Source organism: Oncorhynchus clarkii, chromosome 23 (genome assembly GCF_045791955.1).
Source record: "Oncorhynchus clarkii lewisi isolate Uvic-CL-2024 chromosome 23, UVic_Ocla_1.0, whole genome shotgun sequence".
Taxonomy (NCBI): Eukaryota; Metazoa; Chordata; class Actinopteri; order Salmoniformes; family Salmonidae; genus Oncorhynchus; species Oncorhynchus clarkii.
In genome coordinates, this window is record NC_092169.1 from 8,706,449 (window position 1) to 8,722,546 (window position 16,098).

At 42.3% G+C, this 16,098-nt stretch overlaps 1 protein-coding gene across 2 annotated transcripts; it reads right to left on the reverse strand.

Moving 5' to 3' along the window:
- Positions 1-462: 462 nt before the first annotated feature.
- LOC139381793 (RING finger protein 122-like) lies at positions 463-9,342 on the reverse strand. 2 transcript variants are annotated; one of them, XM_071125557.1, is made up of 7 exons: positions 8,211-9,342; positions 6,589-6,745; positions 3,030-3,072; positions 2,778-2,819; positions 2,537-2,619; positions 1,846-1,960; positions 463-1,547 (listed from the first exon to the last, which is right to left on the reverse strand). In XM_071125557.1, exons 2-7 carry the CDS (start codon positions 6,696-6,698, stop codon positions 1,530-1,532), a joined length of 411 nt encoding a protein of 136 aa, XP_070981658.1. In that variant the 5' UTR covers positions 6,699-6,745; positions 8,211-9,342; the 3' UTR covers positions 463-1,529. The 2 variants fall into 2 exon arrangements, with proteins under 2 accessions (XP_070981658.1, XP_070981659.1); XM_071125558.1 differs by lacking the exon at positions 463-1,547 and having other exon boundaries at positions 1,609-1,960; positions 8,211-8,899.
- Positions 9,343-16,098: the final 6,756 nt, after the last annotated feature.

Below are 16,098 nucleotides of genomic sequence, written 5' to 3' on the forward strand. Positions count from 1 at the left end.
TTTCCAGCTACTTTGCCAGGGGTGGTGCTTGGGCAGTTGCCAAGAACCTTACTTAAAATCCTTTGCACTCAATTTGGAAAAAAAACTCTTATCCTCATTTTTTAAAATCTTCTTGACTGGTGGCACATCCATTGCTAACTATTCTTTTTCAAAGTGGCGCATGCAAATGGACTCCCGAGTGGCGCAGCAGTCTAAGGCACTGCATCTCAGTGCAAGAGACGTCACTAAGGCTATATCACATCCAGCCGTGATTGGGAGTCCCATAGGGCGGCGCTCAATTGGCCCAGCGTCCCCCGGGTTTGGCCGTCTTTGTAAATAAGGATTTGTTCTTAACTGATTTGCCTAGTTAAATAATGTTTTTTTTCTATGTAAATGCAGATACTTGAAACGGTTATAACTATGCCCCAACTGAATAACATTTGCATGGTTAATGTTTCAGAATGAATAACATCATGTCACATATCACTGAAACAATACACTTTATTGAAAGCCAGTTATAATACAAAACAATTCCTTAGAAATAATTTAGACTATATATTTCATTGGATGGGTCATTCTTGAATTGCAATGGCATTTGCATCCCCCGGCTTTACAACAATGAAAAACACTTTAAAATAACAAATAGTTACACATCATACATGTTTTTGTTTATATTGTACTGTTTATCATTGATAAAATATAAATAAATCCATTTCTACTGCAAAACTGTATATTTAATGCATTGTTTAAAGTGTCTTTTCTCATACATCTTCCCCCAGAAGCTAATCGGGCATCTGATACAATTATGCCAGATTTTAGTCAGGGGTTTCTGAAATTACTCATTACACAAAAAATATACAAGGACCTTGAGCATTCCCTCCAGCTGCAAACTGTTATCAGGGGAGGGGTCTATATTAAAGAAAGCTCTTAGCTAATCACCTTTTAACATGTCATCATTTTGAGGATTCCATTGATGACTTGGTGTCTAAATAAAAATTGTCATTGGTATTACTCAATTAAAAAATGTAAGGGAAATTACATTGTGATTAAAAGATTAGTCATATCCCTTTAGGGTTAAGTACATTTGAGCATCTGCGCTCTCCATTTAAGAAAATACTCAATTACCTAAAATGTGTCATTACCATCCTTGATATTTAAAGTCATTAAGCTGCCATAAAAGTTTATTTCGAATAGTAAGGTGTACCCATATACTGTACATTTAAATAAAAACAAACAAAAATAAAAAGTTAATTTCTTCCAAAATACCATGCCCAAATGGCAAAGCAAGTCAAGAATGACCCTGACGTGTTATTTAGTGACAGGGTCACTGCACCCTATGTCATAGCTGAATACCTCATAGGCTCATGATGGCAGCTGTGGGCATGGTATGTGCGTGTTCCCTCCATCCAGGCCCCATGTTACTCATCGACCAATCAGGACACCCTATCTTTACTTGGCAACATGGGATAGCGGGTTATTGACTTTGATTTGCATAGCATCCCAACTCTTTTTCAGTACCCACTGTTTCTCCTGTAGGGGTTGGCCGGTGGTCATGGGACATCCCCTGCCTTTTAGATAAAAAAACAAACATTCAGTTTGTTCTCCAATATTGTTCTATGAGTTCCACTTCAAAGTCTCATCTCACACACACCTTTAGGGGTCTAACACCTTCAAAACTAGAGTAGAATCTTTCAGAACTCTAGGATGGGGGTATATGGAAGACGTCAGGATGGGATGCCTGATTCATTTCAACTGGACCAGGGTGTGATTTTTAGGGGTCTGGCGGAGTGGAGTGGGATGAGGCAGGTTGGAACTGTAATTAGGGGTTTTGAGGTTCTCTAGTGTGGGCCCTCGCTCATCTCACACCTCCATTGGGCTCTGGGGCCTCTCTGCTCCCTGTGGGAGGTCTGGCTGCAAACGGCAGATGGGTTTGTTACACATGGGGCAGACACTGCGGATCTCCAGCCATTTTAACAGACACCTGCGTAGGGGTAGAGAGGGGAACATATTATATTACAGACAGACATGGAGATGTGTAGAAGAAAAGGAGAGATGATGAGCGGGTGAGAGAGAGAAAGTGGGAAAGAGAGAGAGAGAGAGAGAGAGAGAGAGAGGCAGACAGGCATACAGAGCGAGCAAGGACGCATGAGAGAGAGACGCAATTCAGGGAAGGTTCAACAGTACACACTACCCTGTATATTACTATATACGCCCATTGGCTACTAACATGCCAAACATATCCTGTGGGAGAGGTCGTAATACTATTCTACCCTGGTCGAGGGAGAAACAGATGGTAGTCTATCATCTCAAGCAAACAGTCTGCAAACAGTGTCATAGGGGTCTTTCCTTAGGGGTAAACCGGTGCGTATAGTCAAATGACTGAAAGTCACACAGACCGTAAATGCCTGTCACTTTCACACTAGACCTAGAGGGCTTTGTCAAGGATTTTGTCTCTGTTTAATAAAAAAATAAAAAGCTTTTGATCTCTTCTTCCATGTGTATGCCTTCAGCTGTTCACTTCACGCCATCAAAGCCAGGACTGTGGGAGGGGCCTTACTTCTTGTGGAAGGCATGTGAGCAGGGACACACTCCAAGCTCGTCTCTGCTTTTGAACTCTTCTAAGCACACGGCACAGGTCTGCTGTAGGATGGGAAAGAGATCACGTTAACACTATCCTTGGAAAGAGAGAAATCTCTCACTCCCCACCCTAACCCTCTGATGCTGAGGCCTAAATTCTATTCCCCTGCTGAAAAAAACAATTTGCAAAGTGCATAGCTGGAACAACAAAATCAACTTACTCCAAGAAGACTCAGTTTCTTTCCTGCTCCTTTCAAAACAACCTAGAGACAAAGATGAATTTATGACAGAGGGAAATCTTTTCTACAATAAAAGTGCAGCAAAATAACACCTTTTTAAATTAATATAATAGAGATTGATTTTAGGAACAACAACTGGCAATCCAAAGATATCAAGAAACAAATCAGTCATTCTCATCAATTGTGAAATTTACCACGTTTGAGAGATTTTTTATTAATACAAGATGAAATTACCTCATTATATCCATATTGCTCCCTTGTGTCTTGTCGCCTTAACCTGAAAAAAGGCATATTCAAAAATGCTTTTTGACATTGACTGATATACACATAATTTGTTTATAATTGACACTTCATAATTCCATATTATTATGTTATGAATGCTTGTCCCATTACTTTTCATCTTTCGATCATATGTCCCATCATGCCTGATGTGTTGTCATGGAGACCGCTATTCATAGGTTGCACCTCCGTCACACGGTCACGTCATGCCATTGTTATGAACGTTCAAGCCGCCCTCTACCGGCGGTGCCGGTATAGTGGTACCCTGAAGTGGTGATAAGCACAGTCATGGAAGCAGATGTTCTGTTTGAATTAGATGGCTTGTCGAGTGGAGATGAGAATGAGTAGAATTGGATTACAGTGGCGAATGTAAAAGGAAACAAGAGAAGTAAAGTGGTAGTGAAAACTAGTCATTCCAAACCTAGGTCTGAGTATTTTTTGGTTGGAATAAGAATTTTGGATCAATTTTGTTACCTGGGAGATCCGTTTTGAAGTCTCTATTTAAATTGTGGATGCGTTGTTGGCGTCGATGAGAATAACGAGAAGTGGGCTTTGTTTTTTTGTGTTTTCTACGGAAAAGAAGGAGCGTGCTTTGCGCCTCAAGATGTCGGATTGGAATGTGTCGTGTGTCTTGATCTTTGAAGCAGGGCACCTATCAAGGGTGTTATCTCTGGGATGGCTTTAGAAGTAAATGAAAAGGATATATGTGAAGAATAGGATCGAGTGGTTGGTGCACAACGACTGACCTTTACGGTAGATTGTATTTAGGTTACATGAGATTCCCTGTGAGAGCCTCCGTGCCCAAACCCATGCAGTGTGATAAATGTGTCAAGTGTATGTAGACGGGAGGAGTATTATGTCAACTGAGCCTAAATGCTGCAATTGTGGTGGTGAACATTCACCCGAATTTCTGAAGTGTCCTGTTAGGGTGAAGGAGATGGAGTTGGCAAGAATAAGGGCTGTCCAGAATGTCTCCTATCCGGAGGCATTGAGAAGTGTGGAAGAAAGGAGTGAAGTTGATGAAGTAATGGTAGTAGGAGTAGAGACACAAGATGATGTTCCTTGTCAGCAGAGGGATCCTGACATGTTGCACGTTAAGAAGGTGGACTTTGTAGCGTTTATTGCTTTGGTTATCAATTGCACAGCGCAAACAGAGAGGAAATCGGAGCAAATAAGCATCATCGTGAGTGCGGCTGAGCGTTTTCTGGGGGCCTCGGGGACTTTTCTGCAGAGACGAGGAATCCTGTCGATGAATGCCCGTCGTCACAGACACCTGAGCCTGTGTAGGGATTGATTTGAATGTGACTGAAATGTATGGGATGATTGATTTATTTATTTTTCTATTATCTCGGGACCTCCCCTTTTATTTTGTTTCAATACTCCGTACAGTAGTTGGTGTATTGCCACCACTCGTTGTAGTCTGCCATAAAACTTTAGAGAAGAAGAAGCACAGTCATTCTGAATGGAGGCTAACTACTGTTTCGTCTAAATTCCACTATAGTTCCTGGAAATACGATCACATTGCTAAAGTATTCAAATATTTAGTAGGAAACAACTTTGCCAGCATTATCATGTCATCAAATTTACTTTAGACAGATGGCAATGTTGTCATTAGCTAGCAAAGTTCGTCAAAAATAGCTAGCAATGCTAACGTTAGCTAGCTAAAATCCGGGGGCATCCCCTCAATCTAAAGTCTAAAGTCAATCTGGCGACATCAAAATCATGACAAAAGGTTTTCCTGCTAATTATTTTCCTCATTTTGAATGCATTGTATTTCCATCCCACTATAATGCACATTTGATGAAATCTTCATCAGCGCTCATTGACGATGCATTGAGTGGAACGCTCAGTCGGGCATCAGTCCAATGTGAACGTTCAAAACAGTATTGTGACGAAACATGCAACCCATGAACAGTATGCCAAATGCAAGTCACAATGTGCCTACACTTGGCTGTGCTACAGCTGCAAAACACATCATCAGGAGCAGATTTGAGTATGTATTTTTGGTTCTCGACAACAAGAAAGTCTAAAAGAAGACGCCTCAGATTTGGCCAGAAAACAGCTCTGACATTTAACGATGCTCCAACAAAGGTTCTAATAATGAAAGATGCTTTTGAGAAACCAGGCCCTGATCTATAAAGAATGCTATAGCTGACTATGGGTTATTGTGATTAACAAGCCCATAACTCATTGATCATCAACTAGATTCAGCCGAGGGAAGATCTTTTTCTTGTGCGGATGGTCAGGGGGACGGAATAATTACAAACAAAACTTAAATTTGACAAAAAACCCAAACAGATATATACTGAACAAAAATATAAATGATCCTGCAGGTAAAGTAGCTGGATGTGGAGTTCCTGGGCTGGCATGGTGCGTGGTCTGTGGTTGTGAGGCTGGTTGGACGCACTGCCAAATTCTCTAATATGACGTTGGAGGCGGCTTATGGTAGAGAAATTAACATGAAATTCTCTGGCTACAGCTCTGGTGGACATTCCGGCAGTCAGCATGACAATTACACACACCCTCAAAATTTGAGACATTTGTGGCATTGTGTTGTGTGACAAAACTGCACATTTTAGAGTGGCTATTCTCCCCAACACAAGGTGCACCTGAGTAATCATGCTGTTTAATCAGCTTCTTGATATGTCACACCTGTCAGGTGGATGGATTATTTTGGCAAAGGAGAAATGTTCACTAACAGGTGTAAACCCACAAATTTTAGAATATGGAACATTTCTGGGAACTTTTATTTCAGCTCATGAAACATGGGACCAATACTTTACATGTTGCATTTATATTTTTGTTCAGTATAATATTTGAATAGAAAATAATTTCAAAACTTGCTTACATTTGTATACAATAACATTTTATTATATTCTTTGTCAAAAAACTTGGGGGCCAAATAAAATCACCTTTCAGTTGGGGAACCCTGCTGCGCTAGGTGACCGCTGCTGTGCAGTAGGGGAGAGTGGTATAAGTTTTGGGGTAAGTTGAGTCACCTTTCTAGGAAACCATACACAAATTGTAATATTTGACCTGTTATCAAGGCAAATGATGGCTATTTTAAGAATCTCAAATACACTTTTTTGGTTACTACATTATTCCATATGTGTTATTTCATAGTTTTGATGTCTTTACTGTTATTCTACAACACCGTGCACCTGGCAACCTTGGTTAGCGTGCACTTCACCCGGCCCGCCACAGGAGTCGCTGGTGCGCGATGAGACAAGGATATCCCTACCGGCCAAGCCCCCCCTAACCCGGACGACTGCGACAGAGCCTGGGCGCGAACCCAGAGTCTCTGGTGGCACAGATAGCGCTGCAATGCAGATGCACTGCGCCACCCAGGAGGCCCTATAAACTGTTCTGAAATTCTGATTATTTCCAGGGATAAACAACATCGTAAAATATATGTTGATATCTTTGTTAGAAAGAATACTATAGCTCCCTTGACGGAGTTATTCTGAATGTAAAAAAAATGGCTAAACTTACCCCACTCTCCCCTAAGCCTCACCTGAACATGTAGCAGCAGAAGATCAGGCTGAGCATGAAGATGAAGAGGCCGATGCCCAGAATGATGACGTACATGTTGATTGGCAGATGGTAGATGTCTTCCGATGTCATCTTGCAGTATGGGTCTGAGCTCTGCGACCCTAAACCGCACAGACATCCTGAGAGGAGGAAGACAGAGAGCCTTGAGTTTACTTGACCAAACTCTACAGGCCCGTCTGTCATCACAGGCAAAAGACAAAAAGGGATTCAGTATGTACGTCATCCGCAATAATGGATTCTGAAGCACGTTTCAGTGACGTGTGTGTTTCATTTACAATGTAGGGAGGATGTTTTACCTTCAATAAATTGGTATGTGGCATTTTAAAACTTTGTGCTGTATCTCTGCGTGTGTGTGTTCATCTACTAAGTGCACAGAATATGTTTTACATATGAAGCAGACTGAATCAAATGAAATTTGGAATGTCCTATTAGCATAAATGCGTTATTTACTGTGAAGTGGGCTGTGCATCGTATGTCTGGCCGGTACTGGACTCTGGACTCATCTCATTGCGTATGCGTTGTTAGCCACTCAACAGCTTCTTGTTTTACGTACTGTATCAATGTAACACTACTTCCATTGTTGAACTTCATTGAGCTGCATGAACTTTTCAAAATGTACCGCGTTACTTCTTCTGAAAAGTGAGCTCTCAGTGGGAGTGGTTGTTGGACCAGCTCCCCCAGTAAGGCCTGTGCGTGAGTGTTTGACAGGTGTGCGTGAGTCCCATATCTGAAGGCCACCCCAGCAATGAGGCACTCCACAATGACTACAAGAAATCTAATGACAAAACCTTAAAATCGGTACATTTGGATTTTTACATTAACAAATAACCTTCAATTCATTGAATTTTATTCTCTTACCAAAATTAAAAGAAACCAATAAATACATTTACTCAATGAAATATATATTTTTAAACGTTTGTATATTGTCCCATACCATAATCTGTACTCTTAAATATGTTGCTCCTAATCCCGATTTTGAATACCACTATAGTATAATATGCAGTATATTGTTGGACTTGAACGTGTTATGCTTGTTTGTCGGCCTGGGGATGTGTGTGTATGTGTTATGTGTGTGTGTGTGTGTGTCGTTTTGTGGGCGTGAGTGGGCGATGGGGAATTGGAATTGGGTCCTTTCAGTCCATGCAGCCGTTTCAGACCATCACCAGCAGCACTACCTATGGAGAGAATGGTGATCAACCTTAACGTCTAATGCCACCCATAGTCTCACAATAAGTAGAGTACTTCCTGGGTCAAAGGTCACTTCTGCCTGTGTGCGGGTCTGACCAGAAGGGCCATTCCACCAGATCTGTCTCTGAGGGGGGTGGGGTGCTGGGTTTGGGTGAGGGAACGGGCATCTGTAATCTTAGTAGGATGTTAGTGAATCATTGACAGTCGAGGTCTAAGAGGTAGGCCACTGTGAACACTTGCTGTCTGGGAGAGCGTCTAGGGCCTAGCATCAAAGGGAAAGGCACACAACAAAACAGACAAATCAAAGCAAATCAATTTGTAACGAGACAACACATTGTTACACCACAAACACAAAGGTCATTATTACGACACTACACATAGGAAGAAGGTACTCACCGTGACACCTGGACTGGGTGAAATCAACCTCAAGAAAGCCAGAGGGACCCAGGGAATCAGTGGATGGGGGTCAAAAACGTCTGAAGTTACTCACAGCCTCTAGAGTCACTATGTCTGGGGTCACAACCAGTCCTGGGTCTTTGTTGGGGTGCCGACAGATCGAGGAGGTTGTCCCCCCAAAAAGTCACTGTCTTCCAGACAATGATGTGAGTCCAACCTCTTCTGTGTCCCCAATGAAAATGACTTTTATTTGTAGGCTATGAGTCAATCCCATTGTGATAAACATTCTCAGTTCCCCAAGAAGCTCTCCTATGGATGAGGCTCTGTTTTCGAATAAAACATGACAAAAACAACTCACTCATTGTTGAAATCCACACTCTTCTTTGTGATGATTTGTCATTATGTGAATAATCAAGCAACAATTTCATCAGGAATTGATAGCTACTTTTTCAAATCCAAAATTATGCTAAAAAGTGTGAAAAGGTACTAAAGGCAACAGAATCAAATATATCCGTATTGCAATGGCTCCTCTCCTCAAATAAACAAAGGGATTTCCAGAGCATAGCCGTGTTTATATTATGGGATAAACATCATACCCTCGCAGGTTAAAGACCCATCAATGTTATTGTTAATATTCCAAATGGAGAGAGAACTCCCATGCAGCTAACTCAATCTATCCAGCTGAGTGCAATCGCTGCTTTGCTTTGTCTCCCCTTCAAAACATTGTCACAGGGCTTATCCCTCCCTCCCCTGAAGTCCTGTTTTCCTCTCCCTCTCTCTCTCTCTCTCTCTGCCTCCGCCTTCCTTGAATACTCGTCTCGACATAGATTTCCTCTCTTGCTGTGAAAACCTGCTAATTATGGGAAACGAAGGAAGAACTTGAATGGTTCCCTGCAGTGCCCAGTGTTCCTGTAAAAGCAGCTATTTTGCCTGCACTTGCGTTGTGCTGTCTGCTCTGTCAGGCCCAACCATCTGCTCCCCTTTTTCCAAAACGGACAAAGAGGGGGTGAAAAAGGAGACAGCGAAAATTAGCCTAACACTGATCATTTAACCCAGGAAGCCGCTCTCCTCTCATCCCACTCTCTCTTTTTCTCTCTCTCTGCTCTCTGTCCCTCTTCCTCACAATGGGGCTAGTGAGCACACCTCCTCAGCTCAGTTTGTAAACATATCCCTGCTCATGTGATTCGCTGTCTGCACCATAGCTCTGCTTTCACCCTCCCCCTCCTTTCTCTCTGCCTTGCTCACTTTCCCTCTCTCATTTTCCCTCCCTCCCCCTCTCTCTCCAGCTGTAAGCTATTACTAGGTGACAACAGAGCAGGAGCCCTACAGGCAGACAGTCAGAAACCCAGCTAACAGAAAGAGGCAGAAAGAACATTTTTGTAATGTTACCCGTGATGTTCCCCTAATGTTTGAGTGCCCAATTTTGCTATTAGATAGATAGGGGAACATTCTATGTTAGCAAAAACCTTCTGAGAACCTTTTTAGCGTATTTTGCCATTGGAGTTAGACCATTCCCTTTAATGTCAAACATAACATACCCAGAAGGTGGTTACCATGTTCTCAGAATATATACAACAATGTTCTAGACACATTCATGTCACAGGAGATTGGTGGCACCTTAATTGGGGAGGACGGGCACGTGGTAATGGCTGGAGCAGAATAAGTGGAAAGGTATCAACAACATCAAACACATGGTTTCCCCTTACCTGGGATTTGACTCACAACCTCTTGGTTTTTATTATTTTTTTTATTGAACCTTTATTTAACTAGGCAAGTCAGTTAAGAACAAATTCTTATTTACAATGACGGCCTACCAAAAAGCCTCCTGCGGGGACGGGGGCTGGGATTATTATAATATTTTTAAAAATATATAAATATAGGACTAAACACATCATGACAAGAGAGACAACGCAACACTACATAAGAGACCTAAGACAACAACATGGTAGCAGCACAAAACATGGTACAAACATTATTGGGCACAGACAACAGCACAAAGGGAAATAAGGTAGAGACAACAATACATCACGCAAAGCAGCCACAACTGCCAGTAAAAGTGTCCATGATTGAGTCTTTGAATGAAGAGATTGAGATAAAACTGTCCAGGTTCATGTTACACCAATCGTCTTGCTATGCCACCATGTCCCTGTTAAGTATTGGTTAATCTGACTATTCTCACTGATCACTGATTTGATGTACAGTACCAGTAAAACATTTGGACACACCTACTCATTCCAGGATTTTTCTTTATTTTTACTATTTGCTACCTTGTAGAATAATAGTGAACACATCAAAACTATGAAATAACACAAGGAGTCATGTAGTAACCAAAAATGTGTTAAACAAATCAAAATATATTTGAGATTCTTCAAAGTAGCCACCCTTTGCCTTGACGACAGCTTTGCACACTATTGGCAGAGGTTGTTGTCCTGGCACCACACTGGCAGATCTCTGACCTCCTCCTTATAGGCTGTCTCATCATTGTCCGGTGATCAGGCCTAACACCGTCGTGTCATCAGCAAACTTAATGATTGTGTTGGAATTGTGTGCGGTTATGGGTGAACAGGGAGTACAGGAGGGGACTAAGCACTCACCCCTGAGGGGCCCCCGTGTTGAGGTTCTGCGTGGCGGATGTGTTGTTGTCTACCCTCACCACCTGAGGGTTCTGACTTAGAATATGTGGACAACTACAAATACCTAGGTGTCTGGTTAGACTGTAAACTCTCCTTCCAGACTCACATTAAACATCTCCAATCCAAAATTAAATCTAGAATCAGATTCCTATTTCGCAATAAAGCATCCTTCACTCATGCTGCCAAACATACCCTCGTAAAACTGGCCATCCTACCAATCTTCAACTTCGGCGATGTCATTTACAAAATAGCCTCCAACAAATTGGATGCAGTCTATCACAGTGCCATCCGATTTGTCATCAAAGTCCCATATACTACCCACCAGTGCGACCTGTACACTCTCGTTGGCTGGCCCTCGCTTCATACTCGTCGCCAAACTCACTGGCTCCAGGTCATCTACAAGTCTTTGCTAGGTAAAGCCCCGCCTTATCTCAGCTCACTGGTCACCATAGCAGCACGGTTGGCCACCGTGCTTCTACACCTGCATTACTTGCTGTTTGGGGTTTTAGGTTGGGTTTCTGTACAGCACTTTGAGATATCAGCTGATGTAAGAAGGGCTTTATACATTTTTTTGATTTGGTCACCACCAAAACCAATTCCTCCTTCGGCTGCCTTTCCTTCCAGGTCTCTGCTGCCAATGACTGGAGCGAACTGCAAAAATCACTGAAGCTGGAGACACATATCTCCCTCACTAGCTTTAAGCACCAGCTGTCAGATCAGCTCAGAGATCACTGCACCTGTATATAGCCCATCCAGCTTTCTCATATCCATACTGTATTTATTTGCTCCTTTACACCCCAGTATCTCTACTTACACATTCATCTTCTGCACATCTACCATTCCAGTGTTTAATTGCTATATTGTAATTACTTCGCCACCATGACTTATTTATTTCCTTACCTCCCTTATCTTACCTCATTTGCACACAATGTATATAGACTTTTCTTTCTACTGTATTATTGACTGTATGTTTGTTTATTCCATGTGTAACTCTGTGTTGTTGTATGTATCGAACTGCTTTGCTTTATCTTGGCCAGGGCGGCCTGTCAGGAAGTCAAGGATCCAGTTGCAGAAGGTGTTCAGTCCCAGGGTCCTTAACTTAGTGATGAGCTTGGAGGGCACTATGGTGTTGAGCGCTGTCGTGTCTTTGGCATCATTAAAGTGAAGACTTATTTTATCAAATCAATTCTCTGTAATTATTATTACGTGATTAAACTAATCATGTAAATGTAATTAACTAGGAAGTTCGGGCACCAAAGAAAATCTTCAAATTAAAGTTGTAATTTTCCTAATATTTTAATATCTGATCAATTAGTCTTCTAATTAATGAATTAATTAATTCCTTTACTATGAATCATCCATACATCAATTGTCTTAATCATTTATTTACTAAATAAACACAGAAATGTATAAACAAACAAACAGTAGATATGGTTACAAGGAAGTGATAGGGGAGGTTCCCTTGTGGGCTAAGCCGATATGACGGCTTGGTAGACAAAGGGAAGTGGGTGTGGACTGAGAAGGGCGGGAAAGATCAGAGTTATTACACAATTGATAATTATATTGATTGAAATTATAATCCTTTGCCCATGAACTCTCACTCATTCGGGAATAATTGCAATCAATGTATATTTACGCTCAGTGTGTCGTCATGATCGCTGTTGGGTTTCGTCCGTCTTTCTGTTGGAAAGTTCATCTGATCGTCTCTCTGCTTCCATTAAGTCTCTCGTGGTTAGAATGGATACTTCAGAGTACCATTCTGAAATGTTCTTATAGAATAGATGTTTCGGCGGTTGTCAGTCCTCGCATCTCAGGTTAACATAATTTCTAGCTGCAGACTAGTAATTAGTATCTAAGATTTGCTCTTATTTTGTCGGGATCGATAGAGTTTCAACAACCATTACAACCGTAGCTTATTCTGAGGTTTTTGTGGTCTCTACTCAAATCAAAATTAAATAAAATCAAATGTATTTATATAGCCCTTCGTACATCAGCTGATATCTCAAAGTGCTGTACAGAAACCCAGCCTAAAACCCCAAACAGCAAGCAATGCAGGTGTAGAAGCACGTTTTTTTACTCAACCTTCGCTCCCTCAGCTGACCGAGGTATGCATGGTCTGGAGAGGATTTCTTCAGGTGGAGTTTTGATTTTGGAACAGTAGAAAAGGGCTGTCCCATGATGCCAGATCAATGTCTGTGCTCATGTGGCGGGCCAATGACTTAGTTCAACTTTAAAGGAAATACAATTCTCTCACATTAACGGATTAAAATCATACTACATCATTTCACAAATAGTTTAATTTTTACTCATTCATTTTATCCAATAATTAGACGCAAACCTCATAACGGAGGCTCCTGTATAAACAGAGTTATGGTAATGTGGCTGTATTGTCTTTCATGAGGTCATAAACATGAAACAAAATGGACCGGGTCGTAGCTGGCTTCTCCACTGACACATTCTCCAAAACATGGATATTTTTCAGTTCTCAAGTTCTGTGATAGAGAGAACAAAGGAACTTCTTCTACATGTGTCTCTTTCTGCATGGACAGGAGGAGAGTCTCCTCCAGGAATTTATGACCTGAGATAACAGAACCTGGGTGTAGGAGGGAGAGAGAGGGAGAGAGAGGGGGATGGTACTCGCTATACCCAAAGAGGGCCACGTCATGACAGCGCTGAGCTGAAGCCAATGAACAGCATTCTCACATAGGTGTTCCTCTTGTCCAGGTGGGAGAGGGCAGTGTGGAGTGATTTGATTTATTAGGATCCCCATTAGCTGACGCCAATGGCAACAGCTTGTCTTACTGGGGTCCAGATGTGCAATAGAGATTGTGTCATCTGTGGATCTGTTGGGGCGGTATGCAAATTGGAGTGGGTCCAGGGTATCTGAGATTATGGTGTTGATGTGAGCCATGACCAGCCTTTCAAAGCTTTTCAAAGCTAGTGATGTGAGTGCTACGAGGTGATTTATATAGGTTACCTTGACGTTCTTGGGCAGGTTACCTTGGCGCTCTTGGGTACAGGGACTGTGGTGGTCTGCTTGAAACATGTAGGTATTGCAAACTGGGTCAGGAAGAGATTGGGAATGTCAGTGAAGACACTTGCCAGCTGGTCAGCGCATGCTCCAAGTACGCATGCTGCTAATACACCTGGCCCTGCGGCCTTGTGAATTTGAACCTGTTTAAAAGGTCTTATTCACATCGGCTACGGAGAGCGTGACCACACAGGCATCCCGAACAGCTGGTGCTCTCATGCATGGTTCAGTGTTGCTTGCCTCAAATCGAGTATTGAAGGTATTTAGCTTATCTGGTAGGCTTAAGTCACTGGGGAGCTGGTGGCTGGGTTTCCCTTTGTAATCCGTGATAGTTTGCAAGCCCCACCACATCTGACGAGCGCCAGAGCCAGCATAGTAGGATTAGATCTTAGTTCTGTATAGATACTTTGCCTGGTTGATGGCTCATCGGAGGTCGTAGCAGGACTTCTTATGAACGTCCAGATTTGTGTCCTGCCCCTTGAAAGCGGCAGCTCTAGCCTTGAGCTCAGTGTGGATGTTGCCAGTAATCCATGACCTCTGGTTGTGATATGTACAGTACGTATAGTCACTGTGGGGACGTTGTCGTCAATGCACTTATTAATGAAGCCAGTGACTGATGTGGTAAACTTCTCAATGCCATCAGATTAACATATTCCAGTCTGTGCTAGCGAAACAGTCCTATAGCTTTACATCCGCTTCACCTGACCACTTCCGTATTGAGTGCATCACTGGCACTCTCGGTTTGAGTTATTGCTTGTAATGCAGGAATCTCGAGGATAGAGTTATTGTCAGATTTGCCAAATGGAGTGCAAGGTAGAGCTTTGTTTGTGTTTATGTGTGTGGCATAAAGGTGATCTGGAGCAGGGGTATTCAACTCTTACCCTATGAGATCCGGAGCCTGCTGGTTTTCTGTTCTACCTGGTAATTAATTGCACCCTTCTGGTGTCCCAGGTCTAACACAGTCCCTGATTAAAGGGGAACTATGAAAAAATGCAGTGGAACTGGCTTTGAGGTCCAGAGTTGAGTTTGAGTGATCTAGAGTTTTGTCTCTTCTAGTTGCAAAGGTGACATGCTGGTAGAAATGAGGTAAGACTGATTTCTGTTTCCCTGCATTAAAATCACCCATAGGGCGGTAGCCATCTCCTGTTTCTGAAGCTTGAGGCAGAGGCAGGAGATTATGTAGTATGATGTAGTGTTATGTATATTAAGTATATTATGTATTTTATTTGTTGTTTTGTTTCCTGCTTGGAACCCAGGAAGAGTAGCTGCTGCTTTGGTTGCCTTGGGGATCCAAATAAATACTACTACCGGCCAATAGAAGTGCCGACTCTGGATGAGCATTTTTCCTTGTTTGCTTATGGCCCTATACAGCTCAATGAGTTGGGTTTTCGTGCTAGCATCTGTTTGACTGCTACAAAAAAATGTAGATGAAAACTCTTGGTAAATAGTATAGTCTACAGCTTATCATAAGGTATTCTAACTCAGGCGGGCAGAACCTCAAAACTTCCTTAATATTAGAGATCGCACACCAGCTAAAGAGACACACACCTCCCCCATTGAGCTTACCCGAGGCTGCCATTTGATCCTGCCAATGCATAGAAAAAACAGCTGATGTCAAGTATCCATGTCCTTGTTCAGCCACGACTCCAAGAAAGATAGGATATTACAGTTCTTTAGGTCCTGTTGATAGGATAGTCTAGAACGGAGCTTGTCCAATTTTGTTATCCAGTGATTGTACGCTAGCCAAAAGAACGGAGAGTAGAGTCCGATTATTTACTCGCTGAGTTAGTTTCATCAGGATTCCTGCATGTCGGCCTCTCTTACGCCGTCTCTTCCTTTTCTGAGTCTCAGGGATTAGGGTCTGGTCCGGGATGAACAGTATGTCATGTGCCGCCGACTTGTTGAAGTAGAAATCTTCATTCAAAACGAGGTTAGTGATTGCTGTTCTGATGTCCAGAAGCTGTTTTCGGTCATTGGATATTATTGTGGAAACATTATGCACAAAAAAGGTTAAGATCAGTACAAAAAAGCACTACTGAAAAACGGTAGTCATCCATTGCAACACAACTCGAGTGTAATACAAATTGCCTACAAGAAGTTTTTCTATGATGTCTGCAGTGCCAGGCTGGACGAACCAAGTCTCGGGCCTGAGGAAAGACCATTTCATTTGGCGAAAGGCTCGGCACATGCATACTCTGGCTGACTGGCTCTCGTTCAGGCAAAT